Here is an 18,043-nt window from a genome sequence, read left to right as displayed (position 1 = left end):
CATAACAGAATCGCCTCTTTTGCTTCATAGTGTAGTTCTCTACCAGAAGCTTTGTAGTAGAAAAAAAGATGAATAGATAGATAGATAGATAGATAGATAGATAGATAGATAGATAGATGGATTAATTGATAGATTAGACAGAGATAGATTAGATAGATAGATAGATAGATAGATAGATAGATAGATAGATAGTTGCAAACAAGAGCCCAGTTTTTTAGGCACCAATGTTATTTTGGCATATTAGCTTGATGGTCACCTAAGCATATCAACAAAGATGCCACAAAGATGCCAAGTACTCAGTCTCAGTGTAGCACATCTCACAAGTGTGAAATTACATGCAAGTAAATGAGCAGTCTGAGACCATGCTCTGGGGATGGTGTGCAAGACTTCCTGCAGCCATGGGCATCTTTTGCTTTGCCAAAGCTTTAGTGTAAGTGTTGAGAACTGCGGAGGATATCTACAATGACAAAAAAATGTGACTGAGTAGCAAAGTAAGCAGTTGCAATATGGAGATACCAATATTTTTGTCTATTAATTGATTTCATGTAGACATAATTAAGAAGTGTGACTGAGCTTTCACTGGCCAGTAATTGTACAGGACATCCTGCTTAGAGTGAGAAAACAACTGACTGTTTTTTCTGGGTAATTAGGTTAGTGAGCTGAGTCAGTAAAGAGTGTTGAAAAAGACCATAGAATCATAGATTCATCTGGGTTGAAGAAGACCTTCAAGATCAAGTCCAAACATCGACCTGATCTACTGAGTCCCATCACTAAACTATGTCCCTTGGTGCCATGTCCACACATTCTTGAATACCTCCAGGGATGAGGACTCCACCACTTTCCTGGGCAGCCTGTTCCAATGCACAACCACCCTCACTGTGAAAAAATTCTTCCTGATACCAAGTCTAACCCTCCCCAGCCATGATCGTGCATTAAAGAAAAACAAATTCTATACATTCATTACACTATTACAAAGGAACAGTACTGATTAACCACAAACCCAGGCACATACTCCATCCTGCCATTTGCTATTGCTATCTTAAGATGCTAGGTGGGAAATGAAGGGGAAGACAATGGCATCAAACTGACAGCATGGCAATTATCTCGCCAACAAAAGCAGGGTTTTAAGAAGATCAGCCACAGTTTTTCACACATGGATATGTTTAAGAAAATGTATGATCCTAAAATTCATTACCGAAGTACTGAGGTATCACCAATAGGATCTTCTATAAAAGATGTGTTAATGGCTTTTAACTGTATACTGTATTTATCTAGGCTTTTTTTTTTCTTTTTAATACAGCATAGTTTAAAAAACACATTTAAATTGTTAATAAGCTGCAGCATTGTTAAACTCAGCAATTACTTCAACCTGTAAATATGTTATTTGGAAAACATGCAAATTGGTTTTGTTCACTTGCTCATTTTATCTGTGTTTTCTGCCAGTGAAAACTAACAATTGTCAAGGAATTTTTTTTCATTTAGGCTACAAATTGCTGAAGTAATGAACTGATATTTGCCATGATACACGTTAACAGAATATTTTTATCTTGTAGGCATTGTATCCAAGTCTTATGAATGCCGACTGAAGGGGCAAGGAGCAACCTTTGTGGAAACTGCCAGTCCTTTTACTGCAGCAGCTCTGGGAGAGGTTTCTCCAGTTAAAGAGAAGGTCTTTCGAGGCAGCAGGAGACAGCAACCATCGCCTGAACAAGTTCAGCAAGTTATTATTATTCAAGGATACGATGGTGACTTTGCGTTTGATGTCTCTGCAGAAGAAACAGCAGCGGCGACCCTTCAGACTCTGGCAATGGCTGGTCAGATGGCCAGGGTAGTCCATATTACAGAAGATGGGCAGGTCATAGCTACAGATCAGAACAGCTCAGATGTGAGTAGTATGGTTCCAGGGCAGATACTTACTGAGCAGCTGGCGGATGGTGCAACACAGGTAGTAGTGGTTGAAGGCTCAGTAACAGGAACTGATATGGAGGAGGCTGTTCCTATAGATGCAGTTCCTGACTCCAGTGGTGCTGTACTGCAACAGATAATGCAACAGGAAGTTTTAGAGTCTTCTGAAGCTACAGTACATCCTCCAGACTCCTCTTCAGCATTAGATGCCTTGCTTTGTGCTGTAACAGAGCTGGGTGAAGTGGAAAACAAATCTGGACTCCCTGACAGAAGCAGGTCTGGTCACAAAGATTTCTTGCAAATGCCAAACCCAGAGGTGCCCAGTGTTCCCAGTGATGCGGGGAGACAAGAAATACAAATGTTCCATGAAGTTCAAGAGACTCAGGAAGATACCAAACCTATGGAAGTAGTGACGCAGGTCATGCACCCATCGGCTATAATTGCATCTCAGGAGAGAGCTCAGGCTGCCTTCAAGAAAATGGTCCAAGGAGTATTACATTTTGCTGTATGTGATACAGCTGCAGCCGATCAGCTGATAAAAGAAGGTGTCACTCAGGTCATTGTAAATGAGGAGGGGACTGTGCATATGGTAGCTGGAGAAGGCTCTCAGATAATTATGCAGGAAGCTGGTAGCCATGCACTCAGCGTCCAAAGCGAACACATGGATTTAGTTGATTCAGATGGGGAGATATCACAGATTATTGTCACAGAAGAAATAGCTCAAGCCATGGTTCAAGGTTCTGATGGCAACTTCTCAGAAGGTGCAACCCACTACATTGTCACAGAATTGCAACCAGACGTGCAGAGCGAGCCCAGTGTGTACTCACACGCTGTGATAGAGACGGCCGGGTCTCAGGAGATTTTGCAGGCTGGTACCGCTGTGAAACCTGAATCCCCTGATAGAGCAAGAGAACAGTTAACAAGCATGGTCATTTATACAGAGGGTGGCTCGCAAGTCATTGAGGGCCAGAGAGATGATAACAAAGTACAAGAAGCATGAAGAGCTTTATCTCCTGGGCTTGATGCAAGACAAAGCTGGAAACAACCAGATCCTGGAACTTCTTCTGTAAAACCTTCTGCACGCGGTATCTTCCTAGGCAGGTAACAAATACACACCCTGTGGGAAGTGAAGGTCAGCGACTAGGAGGAGTTCACTGAAAAGTATAGTCTTGTCACAACAGCTCTGAGAATTATGATACGGGATTATTTTAAAGCAAATAGTACACAGAAGAGGATAGAATTACACCCCTTCCCCTCACAACTAGGTATTGTTCTGTTCACTGCTTTGGTTTGTTTTTCAGCTGTTTTTTTTTTTATCTCAGGGTAAGTCCCTGCCTTCTGTCTTTTTTGCCTAATGTAATTGTAGGAGTAAAATATTTTCACACGTGTGTACATTTTATAAAGGTAAATAAGCAAAAAATACCAAAAAGTGCATCATTACAAGAACAAGGGGATCAAGTAAGCCTACATACTGAAATTGGTGCCCATCTTTATTTCGGAGAAGAACAGGTGACGTTCTACTTTCTAGAATCCTACTTTGAAATATCCCTGGTGAAAAGGATATCATCAAAATAAGTATTTTCTGCATCTAGAATGAAATCGTTAATAGTAGCTTACTGGTATCACATAGGACTGGTATCACATAGGACTTTTCCTAAGAGTTCAAAATGCAATGTTTCAGAAAATTGTAGATTATACACGTTCAGAAAACAAGCATTTGATGCCTCTATCTTCCACTTAAATTTAGCTGTGAGTCCTATATAGAAAATGTGCAGTTTTTGAAAAAATATTCTCACTGTCAATGTTTTGCTGTTCTTATAAATTGTGCTTCATATAAATACCATTTCACAGTTCATTTTGTGAGCTACTTTTGAAACGTTCTGGGGGTTTTTAAAGGAAATTCTGACATTGACATTAACAAGTAGGAAAAAAAAAAAAAGGTGACCTTGTATTTCTTGCATAGTCTGGAATGTCAATTATTTTGTGGTGGATATACTGCAATTGTTCAATGCAAGTTCATGTTGAAAAGATTTGTTTCATGATACACCTGCTTTTGTTTCTCTAAAAAAAAAACCAACAAAATTGTAAAATATAAACTGGCAAGTTTTTTGCTTTTGTTTTGTTTGTTTTTGGGGTTTTTTTTTGGTTTTTTTTTTTTTGTCTTTCAAATAAAATGTTAGCATTCAAATAGAGCATTATGATTTTTAATATTAATCAATAATAGAAGTGGCATTCATTCAGCAGGATCAAAAAACCACTGTCTGTTAGGTCTGCACATTTCCTCTTTTCTTTCTCAAGAGAGCTAGATAGATAAAGATAACTGCCTAATTTTTTTGTGTGCCTCATGCATGCTTATATAGCATCATGTGAGTGGTTAGGATAGACACTGTGCTGACTCGGGAGATAGTCAGCTTTCCTATCATGTTTGATATCTTAAAATTATCAACTGTAAGAAAGTTGGGGTGAGGCAACACAATAGTTCCTTCTTGAAGGAACAGTTTGAAAGCCTGTTTTCTGATCGAGCTGCTTAGAAAAGGTGCTTCATTCTGGAGCTATAAGATCCTGCTGACTTTTCATCTCTGATTTTTTTCTTTTTTTTTTAATTGTATTATTTTCCAGGAATTGAGGTTGTGTCTTTGTCAGACCCCCAAAAAAGTAAATTTCAAGTTAGACGTGGAGATTCATAATTAGGCGAGTTTGACTTGCTCATCTTTCTTAAAAGTGACAGGCTGCTCACTTCCTCTTAAACACTGTCTTCAGCAAACAGTGACAGGATCAACTCCCGTTTGTTATCAGGAAAAAGGTGACCTTTACAAAATGATGGCCCTCTGCAAGACTCTCACAGATGTTCAAAAAACGGAATGTTTTTCAGTGGAAATATTTCTTCTTGATCATTCCTCCTGTTAACTGTAGCCCTGTGGTCTTGCAGTTTGGATGCTAATTCTTCGCTGTGCTTAGTCCTGTATGGCTAACCTTTCTGCTGCAGTACAGGGTGTTGACACTGACATGCTGCAGTTTACCATTTGTGATTTATTTAGGATAAATATGTCTCAGGTGGCATTTAATCCTTCATAAAACCAGTGTAGCCTGCAGTGTCAAACCAGCAATCACATTGTATGCACAATGAAAAGAGCAGACCTTTGCATAAAAAAAACTGTGGTAGGTGTTCCTGCGCTTGGGAGTACTGGAAGGGATTCACTAACCTTCCATGTGTTGTAATTACCTGGAAGCTCAGGTTAACGATACTTCTCTCTGAGTGCAGCCTGATCAGGAGAGCTAATTTCTTTCTAGTGCTTTTTTTTTTTTTCCTCCTTCTTCTAATGTGTACTTTGAAGTTAACTTGTTAGTGCCCTACAAATGTAACATTAGAAATCAAGGATGACATTCATTCCTATGCAGACAGGCTGCTTAAGGACTCCATCTATCCTGGGGCTTTGGAAATTCCCCTCCAGTGTGTACCTCCCTCCCATGCCTGTGCTCCTGGCACCGCAAGCTAGAAGGAGATGAGTGGGATCACCCCACAGACATGCCATCTGCAGAGCAGCAGGGGGATGCTTGGGGCAGGGCAGCAGCTAAGGAAGACCCAAGCCCCAGGATCGGTGTACACTGGACTGGTGAAACATATGGCATGATGGGGAGAGAGTCATGGGCTGCAGAGCCCGTGTAAAAGTATTTGCATGGTGAGTTGAGGAATGGGTACAGCCATTCCCAAGCAGACTTTCAGTCCTAAAACTGTGTTGTGTTGTTGAGTTTGAACAGCTTCAGTTGATTTCTTTTCCCAGAGAGTGGTGAGGCGCTGGCACAGCTGCCTAGAGAAGCTGTGGTGCTCCATCCACGAAGGCGCTCAAGGCCAGGTTGGATGGGGCCCTGGGCAGCTGAGCTGGTGGGGTGCAGCTCTGCCCACGGCACGGTGTAAGGCTGTGTGGGCTTTGCGGTCCCTTCCAACCCAAACCTGTGATTCTGTGACTTTGTCTCCCAGAAAAATCAAGCACCACACTGTAACTGAAGCAACTGTTGGGAGTGAAGCATTCCTGCGCCAGTTGGTTGCCTTCTGACATTCTGGCTGCCAGAGCCATTGGCTTTATTTTCCTCATTGCTGTCCTTTCTGATTAAGCTTGGATTGTACTGTGAACAATGCCAAATGGGTGAAAATGTATTTATTTGGGAAATGCTGAAGTAGTATGCAAGGAATGAAAAAGAATAAACTCCACCAAAATAGCAAAAAATAAAGAAAAAAATAAATGGAGAAAAAAAGAAAAACAGAAAAAAGAGCTGTTTCTGGCAAGTGGTTTCACCCTGTTTCTTAGAAATCAGATACGTACCTCCTGAGGCAGTGTCTCCTGGACTCTGAATTCAGGCTCTGTCTTTTGAGAGAAATGGGAGATAAGAGACAGCTGGAAGTGATATTTAGTGAAATATTTTCTGTAACAAATAAAAACACTACCAACAAAAGACAGAGTGCCCACAGCTCCATACCACTCTGCCTGCCTACCAGCTGCACCACGCTATGGCAGGAGAGGAGCCAGAGCCCACAGCTGGTGTGCTAAGGTATGCACATGGGAGCTGCTCACAGTGCCATGAGTGCTGCTGTCGCTTGTAAGTGCAGCTATTACACCAGGGATGTTATGTTTGTGATCTTTGTGGACAGCAGACTCAGCCGGTGTCATTGCTGCAAATGTCCCTGCCTGCTGAAGTTGTGCCTCAGGCCAACCCTGAACCAAAGCTCAGCCTGAAATGCAAGTTAGGACCCTCTGAAAGATCATCAGGTTTGAGCTCCTGGGAGAGCAGTGCCAAGAGATTGCAGTGGGGCAGGCCGTGCCTCAGTAAGCAGCTTCTGAGGCTCTTCTCCAGCCTTCCCTGCTCAGCTGACTTCCGGAGCACAAAAGCTGTAAATAGAATAAAAGAAAGGGATGAAGACAAAAGCCACTCCTGAAATTTGAGACAAAGTTGGTCCTGGTGAGAGGATTAACTAACAGGAAAAAAAGGTCATTCATTTGGCAAAATAAAAAAGAGCTGTGAGTTTTCACTTATTTTACTGTGCAATATTAGCCCATAATTTAAGATAGCACACGGCCCACTTAAACAGCCTACCCCTGTTCCATCTTGTTGAAGAATACAATTCGTTTTCTACTCCTCTAGGGTGATATCATTTTATATGAAGAAAAAAGTTAGCTCAGATGGCAGTTATATGTTTCGGAAGCACCTTCTAATCAGGGATTGGTGATTCATTATTAGCTTCAGCAGGCGATCCATCTGACATGTAAGGGGAAAAAATTAGCAGCTGTCACTGCATGATGAGTTAATTTCCTGATAGGCCTGACACTGAAAAGCCATTTGGAGACATGGAGATGGCTGATGAGAAAACCTGGTGCTGGTTTATAATTGGAGAGAAAGAAAGGGCAGAGAGATGGAGGGAGATGGGGGAGGGACCCAGGCTAATCTACAAGTGGGGATGGATGTTTGTGTATTTACCAAACAGACTGCTCCACAATAACCCACATTACCGTGCGCGCACACCTCAGCGGTTAAGTAATAAGGACCAGGGCCTTTCATTTTCCTTCTGCCGTGTGTCATTATTTTTAGTCATTTGTAATTAGTTCTCCAGACAGTTTTATGCTTACTCCAGCCCGGTGAGTGGTGTACAAGCACGTGATTGGGTTATCTTGCAGTGACATTGAAACCTGACATTTTAGTGGAAAGGAGAGAAAATGACGCTATCCCTTTAATGGTTCTTGCTGCAATTTTCTTAATTGCAGCTTGAGATTTCAGTCAATCACACAAAAATAAACTTATTTGAAACAAATATTGCTAAAACTTCCAAGGGCACAATTGCAAATGATGAAAGGGTATTAAAAGAAATCTCTTGTAGAGTACGAGGAAATATACTCTTGAAAATATATAAGCACATGCATGTCTGTTTATCTTTTGTAAGAATGGCAAGTAAAACTATGTCGGGAATAGGCATGCAAGACCAAACACAGGCCACTGGGGAATCTGGCTTGTGTGTAACAGGGACAGCCACACAAACTCTTTTATACATTAGATAATAGAAAGCTCTAAGCCAGTGGCTAACTAATTTCTTCCGTGGATGCGCACATTAGGTACTTCTTTAAAGGACTACTTGTTTTCTGCTGTCTACAATATTTTTTATACCCAGCAAAGGAAGACGGGCTTTCATCAATCAGAAAAAAAAAACAGTGGTTATTTAAAACGTTTCTTTTTCAGAATGGTAGAATTTAATGGAATTTTCACCATCATCAGGAGACAATTTTTGAGTGGGAAGAATATTATCCAGTAGCTTCCGCCAACTCCGTGTATGCAAATGTAGCTTAAAGGATTTCAGGATAACAATAGAAGAGGGAAGATCCATGGGAGGCAGGTTGATCCAGCATGCTTCATACAATTGAAGTGTAATAACTGACTAGTCCAGAGGCTAGGAGTATGTCCTACAATGCAACAGACATCTGACTGTGTTAAGAACATATCCTTATCCTCTGACAGAAACATTTGCCAGGGCTACTTTGAGTGACCAGTTGTGACATGTAACCCTGCCTTAGAAGCCATAATTAACAATGCTGTTGGATTCTGGGAGTTTCTAATCAGTAAGAATATCAACGTGCTGGGGAGCAATAGCTTAATGCTGGAGTGATTCTTGGTCCATACTCACCCAACCTCAGATTCCTGATGCTGTCTTGAATCCTCGTTCCTTTTTGCGGCTTTATCATATGGTGGTTCAGGCTCCTGGGAGACCCTGCCTGTGGACTCCTCTCAACAGTTTATCATGTTTGGGAGCGATCCACCTGGATATGAAAGGAGTAGAGGAACGAGTGATGGATTTTGAATTCCACTGAGGCTTCATCCCTTGTTATTCAAGTAGCCATGGGCTTCAAGATCCGTGAAGCGGTAAACAGAAAGATTAATGAAAGTCATCCAGCTCCTTGGGTAAATTAAGTGTCACCATGGGGACATCTGGTCAGACAAAGAAGTATGAGCAAATCCAAGTGTAGGAGGGTCTTTGATTCTTAGTCTGCTAGAATCTGTGTAAGGAGTTTCTGAAAGCAGAACTGGAACTGAAAGCAGCAACTACTCATACATAACAAAATTATAAGCACAAGAGCAGAGAAACAAGGAGTGGAGAAAACAGGAAGGGAAAAGAGATAAAGAGATAATAGAGTAGCTGTTGCGACTGCCACAAGGAATAAAGAAAGCACTAGAATTTCCTTGGCCCAAAGGCTGGTTACACAAGATGTCCAGTAGCAAGCTCTCCCATGAGAAGACCGTATGGTCATCAAGAAAGGCATGTATTGTCTGAACAGAGCCCACAAGGACAGCAAGAAATGCTGCTGCCCTTTGTGTAAAGTAGGTTTTGAAACAGTAGGTTAGGTTATAGATGCTTCAGTTCAAGCTCTTGGGCTGAGTTTTAAATAAAATCAAAATAACTAAGGCTATTAAGGCCAAGGAATGTCTTTATGTCAAACAGAAAGGCCTTTTGAAGAACTACTTTGCACCCCATTGTGCAAACGTATAGGTAAATGGGGACAGTCTTACGTGTGAAAAAAGAAAGCCTTTGGACAGAGGACACAGCTCTGAGCCCCAGTCCAGCATCCAGCTGCACATTAATCCACTGGCTATCAGATTGGCCTTCCCAATCCCACATGTAAAGCAATCAGGATGCTGGGGAAGCATGGTTGACAGCATGAGTGCAGTAGGTGTTGCAACTTTACAGCACAATGGGAAGTCTCAATTAGAAGTGAATGAAAACTTGGTGCAATCAAGGAAAGAAAGATGGTTGAACTGGCATACACTATGTGGGGCATCATGGTGTGAGGGCCTTTCCCAGTGTTTTCTGAGAACATGCTGCATGAGGACTGTGTGCAGCCTTGAAGAAGAGCTTCAGGCCCTGTGTGTGAGGAGCTGCTGGGGAGGCTTGCTTCTGCTCTGGAGGTGGCTGCTTGTGATCGGAGGAGCTGAGCTAGGGAACCAAGCAGGGGAAGTTCAGCACAGTGAGGAGTGTACATTGTGACTTCCACTAGGTTCTGCCAAACTTTCCCCCTTACCACGTATCACCTCTGGAGTGAAACATCACAAATCGCCAGAGGAATTCAGAATAAATGAGCTTCTTTTGCCCGTGTGTGCGGAGGAACGTGGTAGTCCCAAAGGCCATTCACACAGTCCTGGCTGAGGCCTTGTGATGGGAGCTGCCCAAGAGCATTTCCTTATGGACTGACTAGATTTTACTTTCATTAAGCAATGCTCACAACAATTTGAGTGCTCTGTGAAACCAACTAACAGGGATCTCTAGGTCAGGAATGGGCTTCTTACACCTCCAAATTCCCACAAGGGGAGATAGCCACAGAGAAGGTGCATCTCATCCAGGTACGATGGAGGAGCACCATAGGGAGGAAGGGAATTATTCCTGCTGAAAATGAGGTCTTTGCAAGCACATGTCATATGCTGAAAGACTTTTAGGACTTATCCTCAACTGCTGCTAAGCTTCTTCAGTCTGCCAATGCGTTCCTCTGTCACTGGGAGGATGGAACAGGTTTATGTTTCCTGCTCAGCATATGGTGGTGACTGCTGGTGTTTGGTAGCTGTGAAATACAGATGCCCAGCTCCAGGAGGATATTTCCCTTGCTAGGGACATCTGGCCATCCTTTCGGCCTTGCTTTTTTTTTTTTTTTTTTTTTTTTTATTTTGCTTGAAATATGTAAGCCTTGGTGGCTGTGAATTTGAAAAGAACACTGTCAGCTGCATTCTTCTGCTTTATTTCAAGGTTAGGAAGGAGTCATAGTAAAGGGAAGACTGGGGCTCTGTTTACACTTGAGAGCCCATCTAGAGGAATGCATGTCCCCAGCCCAGTGCTAGGGCAGCAGAGGGGCTGAGGCTGCTGTGGCACATTGTATAGAAGGTGGTGGCACTGTTGGCTGGCAGCAGCCAGGTGGGGATGGCAGATGACAGGAAACCCAGAGGGATGAGTCCAAAACACCAGTGTGACTGCCTTTCTTTGGCTTTTGGCACTGTCTGGGGTGTTGCTGCTCAGATTCCTGCCTTAAATCCATATTATGAGCTTTGACAGGAAAATTGAGAGACAGCAGGTAATGCAAATATTTAGAGTAAATAGCAGGAACTTTCAGGAGCATTTGTCTGATAGCTGATAGGAAGTTGGATCCACCAGAGAGAGGCTGAGTGACTTGGGAGAGCTGCTAGACCTCTCACCCTCTTTTTATTATTATTTTCTCCCAGTTTTTTCATTGCTGCAGGTAAATGGCTGGTTCTGGCAGGACCTGGCTCAGCATATACCCAGTAATCCAACCTATAGACCTCTCTGCTATAGAAACTGTATCATGCTGAGCTGTGACATGGTCTGGGGTAGATCAACGCCATGGGCAAGTGTGCGCTGCCAAGGAGCAGGAGCCAAATGTGTCTGTCCTTGAATATGCAACATGCCTGCCAGAGCCAGCAGAAGATAACCCAATCCCTTTGTTCTCACAGCCTGTTGGTATTTGATTCCAAGACTTGGTAGTGAAAAGACTAAGACAGTGGGAATTGTTATCAACCTGCCCTTCAGCTCTAGATGCTGAACTTATCCTCCTTTCCTTTGTCCCTATTTGCTGGGCCTTTACTGAACAGGAACCAAAAATGTCCCTTCAACTGCGAGCTCAAAAATCAGAAGCCTTGGGTGTCTCTCACCATGAATGCCTTCACAGTATACCTGTGGACTGGGTACCAGGGGCTCAACTGCTTGCACAGCACATGGTGGGTGTTAAGGCCAAGAGCCTGGTTCTGCTGTGCCAGAAACCAATGTGTGCACACTAGGGAGCATGCACAGGAGGTCTGTTTTCTTCATTGGTTTCTATGGAAGACCTTTGGATAATCCTTCTGAAAACTTGCTGAAGTGAAAATTAAACCGCTTTAAATGCTGTTGGGGAAACACACCCATTGCAAGCAAGAGCTGGATTTCTGTATTTGTCACCCAGTAAATATGTGAGGCTTGGTTCTGAAGTCAGACCGACTTTTCCTTGTGTCTGTCCTCTGATGTCTGGTTTTCCTGTTATTAACTGCAGTAATTGTGATCAATCAGGCTTTATGTTCAATAGCCACGGGCTGTTTTATTAATGAATCTGTATCCCATCTTCATTTTTTCACTAGCTCATCAAATCTCTTCCAGATCCTGTTTACATCAAATTTTATCTGCAGCACAGTTGTATAGTAGCATCCAATTTGAAAATCCTGCCTGATTCTGCAGCTGTACCTCAGTGCAGGTCCCCAACATGCTGAATAACAACATGTTCCTGAAATAAAAGAAAAATGAAAACGAGAGATTTCAACAAAGTGCAGAAAAAAAGCCATAGGTTTCTAAGCAATACCATCCTTCCAGGCTGTAGAAAAGCTACGAGCAGACCACTTTTTCAAAACCTTTCCTGTGAGTGTGCATGTGTGTGTGTCAGTCTGTATGCTTAGAGGCTAGAATTGACTTTTTATGTGAGTGCTTTAAAAAATATCAGGTACTTTTATCCTTAGCACTGTACATTTTCTGTTTGGGCACATGGGATTTATGAATATTTGGCTTGACTGGCTAAAGACATCAATGTGACACAATGCAACATGTTATAAATGCCTCAGATCAAATGCAGAATAGGGAGAAAAAGCTTTAGAATAGAACTTTATTAAAAACACATACATACATACAGTCTCTTCTGTGCTAAAAAAAAAAAAAAAAGAAAAATTGCTAATGTTCCCCTGTTGCATAGATGCCAGAACATTATGTTTGCAAATAAGAATTTAGCACTACAAAGACAATGCCCTAGATTAACTAAGATCCCATTTCACAAAACCCTATGGCAATAGTCTGCAACATCAGTCACAGGAGAAGATATAACACAGACGCGTTTGTGCCCTCATGCAGCCGAACTGAAACAAAACAAAGAGTGAATTAGGCTGAATATCTTACTGCGTGCAACGCATTGTACAACAAGGCACCTTTGGGAATGTGTCACAGGGTTTGCTAAATTGAAAACAAAATAAACAGATCTATGGGAATAAATAACATCATACTAGATGTCTGCTGCATGTAGACTACATTAGCTTCCAGTCACAATCAGGCTTTAGCTTTCCCGCTAGTTTCCAATGCCTGCAAAAAGCAGATGATCTGAAACCCATACAAAGAATTGTTTGGAGCAGAGGGCAGGCAGAGAGAGGCAAGCCACTGCCCTGCGCTCATTCCCCTGCACTTCCTGCTGAGCACAGCTCCAGCAGCCTGGCTGAGCGGTTTTCAGCCATGGGCAGCACCGGGAATGTGTGCAGCTGAGGGACTGGGGTTGTGCAGGACACCCCATCGTGGTGCCACCCCATGGGAGATAGCAATGGAGATCCAGGATCTCAGGTGCTGTGCTGAGTCCCACCGAGTCGCAGCCACCTTTTGCTCACGTGCTGAAAGCAGTTTTTATTGTTAAGCCATATGGAGCCAAGGTCTGCTTCCAAGTACGTGGAGGAAACCCCACTGATTTCAGCGAGATTGCTTGGATGAACTGAACTTAAAAGATCAGGCCATATTTATCTCAGTAAAAGTTCAAGCTAATTCATTTTCCCTCTCTTTCTCTCTCACTCTGTTTTGCTTAGCTTATGGCTGAGTAAAAGGAGCACATATCTCAGGGAGAGGTTTTTAAATATAAAACTCTTTTTATAACCTGAGACCAATATATCATTCTGTGATTACAAAAAAAAAAGGCCTCTTCCCTAAGAAAATTCTTCTGAAGCAAACATTGGCTTTATCCTGCCTGAGATCTAAGCACCAGCCTTTGAATTCATGTATATCAGAAAAAAGCATAGATCCGTAACAGAGCAAAGTGATGGCTACCAAATTGTCATTATTCCAGTCAAAAGCCTACTTCTTCCCTTTAAGTAGCAGCGACGGGCCTCAAGATGAAATGCAAAAATAACAAGGGACACTGAGAGAAAATGGTATTTTAATACTTCTGTAGTCTGAATGCTCGGGAGACAAAGGAGCTGGATGGAGAAGTTGGGGGAATTTTAACATCCATGCAGGTGGTGTTCTCAATTCCCTTAAGGGAATGTGGCTGGTTCGGAGGGGCAAGCATGGCCCTGCTGCTCCCCACATCCTAAGACCCAGCCCCAACACAGTGCCTTCCAGGATGCCTTCATGAACTGCGGGCACCCCATGCAGGCACGGTCTGTATTTGCTCGGCTGACAGCTTTGTTGCTTCTCCTGTCCTGTCTCCCCTTGCAAGGCACTGTTTGGGGCTCCTGGTTTGCAGATTCAACCAGGGTTGTGCTGCTTCCGAGGCTTGAAGCATCTGGGTTTTGTCATCTAGCTTTGAAAAGGTGGTCCCCTTTTTGCCGCTGTTGGAGATGCTTGCTCCCCCATGTGCATGCATTGGAAGCTTTCCCCCCTCAAAAACTGGAAGGCCCATGCCTGACCTTATCTGTAGATCAGTGTGTTCCCCTTTCAGCTCCTGCACACATTCAGGCGGTTTTAATTTGATTTCTCTATTCACACAGACACCACAAGATGAGAGAAGGATGGAGCTGACAGCTCTCATAATCAGCACTCATTTTCTTTCGTCAGTGTATCAAAATTGCATTTCCATATTTCTTTCCCTTAGTATTTTACCAAGAACCTCCAAAGGCTTGTGCTGGTGTGACGGATTAGGGCAAGATTCAGGAATTCCAATGTTCGGAATTGGAAGCACCAGCTGCCCAGGAAGTGTGACAGGCCTTTGGCCTGAGGAGCAGGGGGAAAATGGGTGGAAGAGCAGGGGTGGGAAACAGCTCTCTGGCTTTCTTTATTTCTGTCCACAGACTGACCAGAGCCCTTGCTGCTGGTCCTGGCGCTTGGCACAGGGGTTATGCTGGAATGCAAATACCATTTTAGGTCTCCAGGACATCAATGATTCTTTTTAAAGGCTGGGTACCAGCAGTGATGTGTGGCCTCTCCTGGGCAGTAAGGAGAGCAGGAGGAACAGCACCAGCCCATGGCTCTCTGTGCTGCCAGGCTGGGATGTGGTGGCCGGTTCCCACCAGCACTGCCAACCTCTTGTGGTCACCCAAGTCAAATCCCACTCTGAGATAAAATCTCACAGAAAGCTCAAGAGGAGAATCTGCATACCATTTCTATCCCCCAGGAAAGAATAACCATTTATGTGGCTGAAAAGTGTGATCCTTCCTGTCGGAACCAATGCAGACAGCCTCTCTGGTACGTATGTGAAACACAGAGGAAGTGCAAATGAATCACAGGAGTTTCTACCTGCTCTGGGATGTTGCGCACCAGTCTGGGCTCTGGCAAGCATCCCTGTACATCACAGCTGTGCCTGTGCACTGCCTGCTCCAGCAGCATCGCACAACATGGCATGAACCCTCCAGCACTGGGCTGGTCCCTTACACTGGTTTTGGTAAAAATTCAGTAACATGAATAGATCTGTAATCTAAAAGACATGTTTAAAAAGCCTGCTAGCACCAGACACAAATGTCCCCTACCTCATCCTTAGGATAATGCCACTAAAGCTCACCATAAGAGCAGAGAAGGAAGCCGTACGTGATTATGCCCCATCCCCATCTCAGGACAAAGACTGAGTTGCCATGTGACGCTGTCAAATGTGTTCATGAGAGCCTACAAATTATGGCTTGTCATGTGAGAACTGAGTCCTGCCAAGGTGCCTTACCTAAAGCCTAATCTGATGAACATGGCCCAGAGCAATGCATTCCAGCAGCCCTGGGCACCCCACATAGCAGCAGGCGAGCAAGGGGGCACCTGTCTACAAGAGAGTCTGGGTTGCTTTCAGCTCATGATATCTTACAAACACTCTCCATACAGGCAGGAGAAACTGCTCTATGTTTCAGTGCTGGTGCCAAAGAATTTATACTTCCCCTAACCACGAGAAAGGTAAATATTCATAACACTTCTGTGTGCAAAAGCAGCAGAGAGAATTCAAATGTGTCTGCGAGGAATCTCTTTTATTTTCCTCAGGTACAAATAAAGCGCCCTCCATTCCTCAGCTCCCTCCAGCTCTCCTTTTAAATCTCTTTTTAATGTCTCACTTTTTACTGCTAATCATTTTTCCCCTTTGCTAATGATGCTCACCTTAGAGCCTGCTGCAGACTGACTTGTTTCATGTCAGCCTGTCTCTATTGCCCACTTTTGTTAAGGCACAAAGCAGGTTTCACTCTATTCAGCATCAGCTATTTTCCCGGGCTCGAATGTTGCCATCGCCCTCTTCAAAGGCATTTCCAAGTCCACAGGATTTCTGTGAGGTACCTCTGTTGCTGGCTGCCGCTGAGATGTCCTGGTGTCCCCCATCTGCCCCTCCTTGCCCTAACAGCCCTGGGAGTGGTGAAGCAGCTCTCTGCACAGACCTCTTCATTCTGAAGGCCAGACTCTGTACATCAGTGCATCTGTGGTGGTCGGCTCCCAGCATGGGGTTGCGTCCCTCCCAGCATCACGGAGCAGTGCCTTGTCCCTCCTGCTACACTCAGGGTCTCCAGTGTCCCAAGCAGAGGCAAAGCTGTAACTACAAGCGCAGAAACACTTGCACTTGCTGGGAGATAGAGCCCTTCTGGGTGTCTCTGAGTAACAGGGAGGAGGCTTTTCTCCACAGATAAAACATTCCCGTGGTAACTGTTCGGCATAAGTTATATCTCTGGGCTGGCTCACCACCTCATGCTGCGGATGCTGGTCTGCTCCATCCAACTGTGATGTGGGTGCTGGATTCATGCCCTCAATAACTCTGGGGGCAGGAGGATGTTCCTGCCAGGCCCTGACCCATGGAAACTCAGCACTTGAGGCTTGCCATGGGGACAACTTCTACCTCTCTCTCTGCAAGATGTTCTTCCCCTTTACCCCCCCTTCATGCCCCAAAAAAGTGAGAGGCAAAAAATATAAAGGAAGTGAAGAAAAACATCTGACTGGTGTAAAGGGAGAATTTGCAGTTATTGCTAATGTTAGTATTTCCCTGTGTTTTTCCACACCCTCCCCCCCCCCTCCCTCCCCCTTCCCACCTCCCTGGCATACAGGTAGAATAACAAAATAAATCCCACAAAGGGCTTTCTGCCAGGCTGCCTCTGGAAGTTTGCTTAAGTGGCCTTAAGTAAGATAATAAGCAAGGAGTGTGAAAAGAGGAGACTTTGTCTTTTCACATTAGCAGCAGCCCTGCTCAAGTGGCAGTGTCTATGAAAATGCTGTTCAGGCTTTAATGAGACTACAGTGTGTTAGTGTACCAGTCTAATTAATCCCATATTTTCACACAGCATAATTACTGAGCCGGGGCTGAATTATTTGGCTACTGGAGGTGGAGCAGTGCTTGCACTGTCCTCTGTCTCTGCTCCTCACAATTTATTATGCTATACAGCAAGACACCACTGAAACCTCCTAGTATAGGACTATCTGTCATCTCTACATTATCAGTAAAATACACCACCTTCCATACTGTGCTACAAGGGCTTTAGCAAATTGCTATTTTTATGGGATATGATAAAGGAAATGCTACCTTATGTTCAAATTTTTAACTGTCTCGTGTATGGAACATGCAGTCATGCTGCGTGCACTCACGTCAGTGAGGCCTCCTTGGCATCATTGCAGCCAGGGTGGCTTTACCCTGCTAACTCACCCCACTCATTCCCTGTGCTTTCTTTTCTTCCTTCTCTCTTCTTTTTCGTTTCTTTTTCTCTTTTTTTTCTCTTTTTTTTCTTTTTCATCTTTATTCTTTATTCTTTCTCTTTTTTTCTTTTTCATCTATTCATTTTTTTCTTCTTCCTTTTTTTTTCTTCTTCTTTTTCCCTTTCCTTCTAATTTTCCCTTTTTCCTTCTTCATCTTCTTCCCTTTCCCTTCTCCTCTCCTCTCCTCTCCTCTCCTCTCCTCTCCTCTCCTCTCCTCTCCTCTCCTCTCCTCTCCTCTCCTCTCCTCTCCTCTCCTCTCCTCTCCTCTCCTCTCCTCTCCTCCTCTCCTCTCCTCTCCTCTCCTCTCCTCTCCTCTCCTCTCCTCTCCTCTCCTCTCCTCTCCTCTCCTCTCCTCTCCTCTCCTCTCCTCTCCTCTCCTCTCCTCTCCTCTCCTCTCCTCTCCTCTCCTCTCTTCTCTTCTCTTCTCTTCTCTTCTCTTCTCTTCTGCTTCGTCTTTTCCTTGCCTTT

The 18,043-nt window shown here is 43.8% G+C and overlaps 1 protein-coding gene across 1 annotated transcript in view; it reads left to right on the top strand.

The window, feature by feature from the left end:
* Positions 1-16,868, top strand: part of ZNF407 (zinc finger protein 407) — a 351,093-nt gene extending 334,225 nt beyond the window's left edge. Inside the window, exon 9 of the mRNA XM_031589041.2 lies at positions 1,554-16,868. Coding sequence (XP_031444901.2) covers positions 1,554-2,905 — 1,352 coding nt within the window. The 3' untranslated portion in view covers positions 2,906-16,868. The remainder of the gene's footprint in view (positions 1-1,553) is intronic.
* The last annotated feature ends 1,175 nt before the right edge of the window (positions 16,869-18,043 follow it).

The sequence above is a fragment of the Phasianus colchicus genome, chromosome 3, assembly GCF_987193195.1.
Source record: "Phasianus colchicus chromosome 3, bPhaCol1.hap1.1, whole genome shotgun sequence".
Classification (NCBI taxonomy): Eukaryota; Metazoa; Chordata; class Aves; order Galliformes; family Phasianidae; genus Phasianus; species Phasianus colchicus.
Note: the sequence above shows the minus strand (reverse complement) of the source record. Positions and strands in the feature narration are given on the sequence as shown.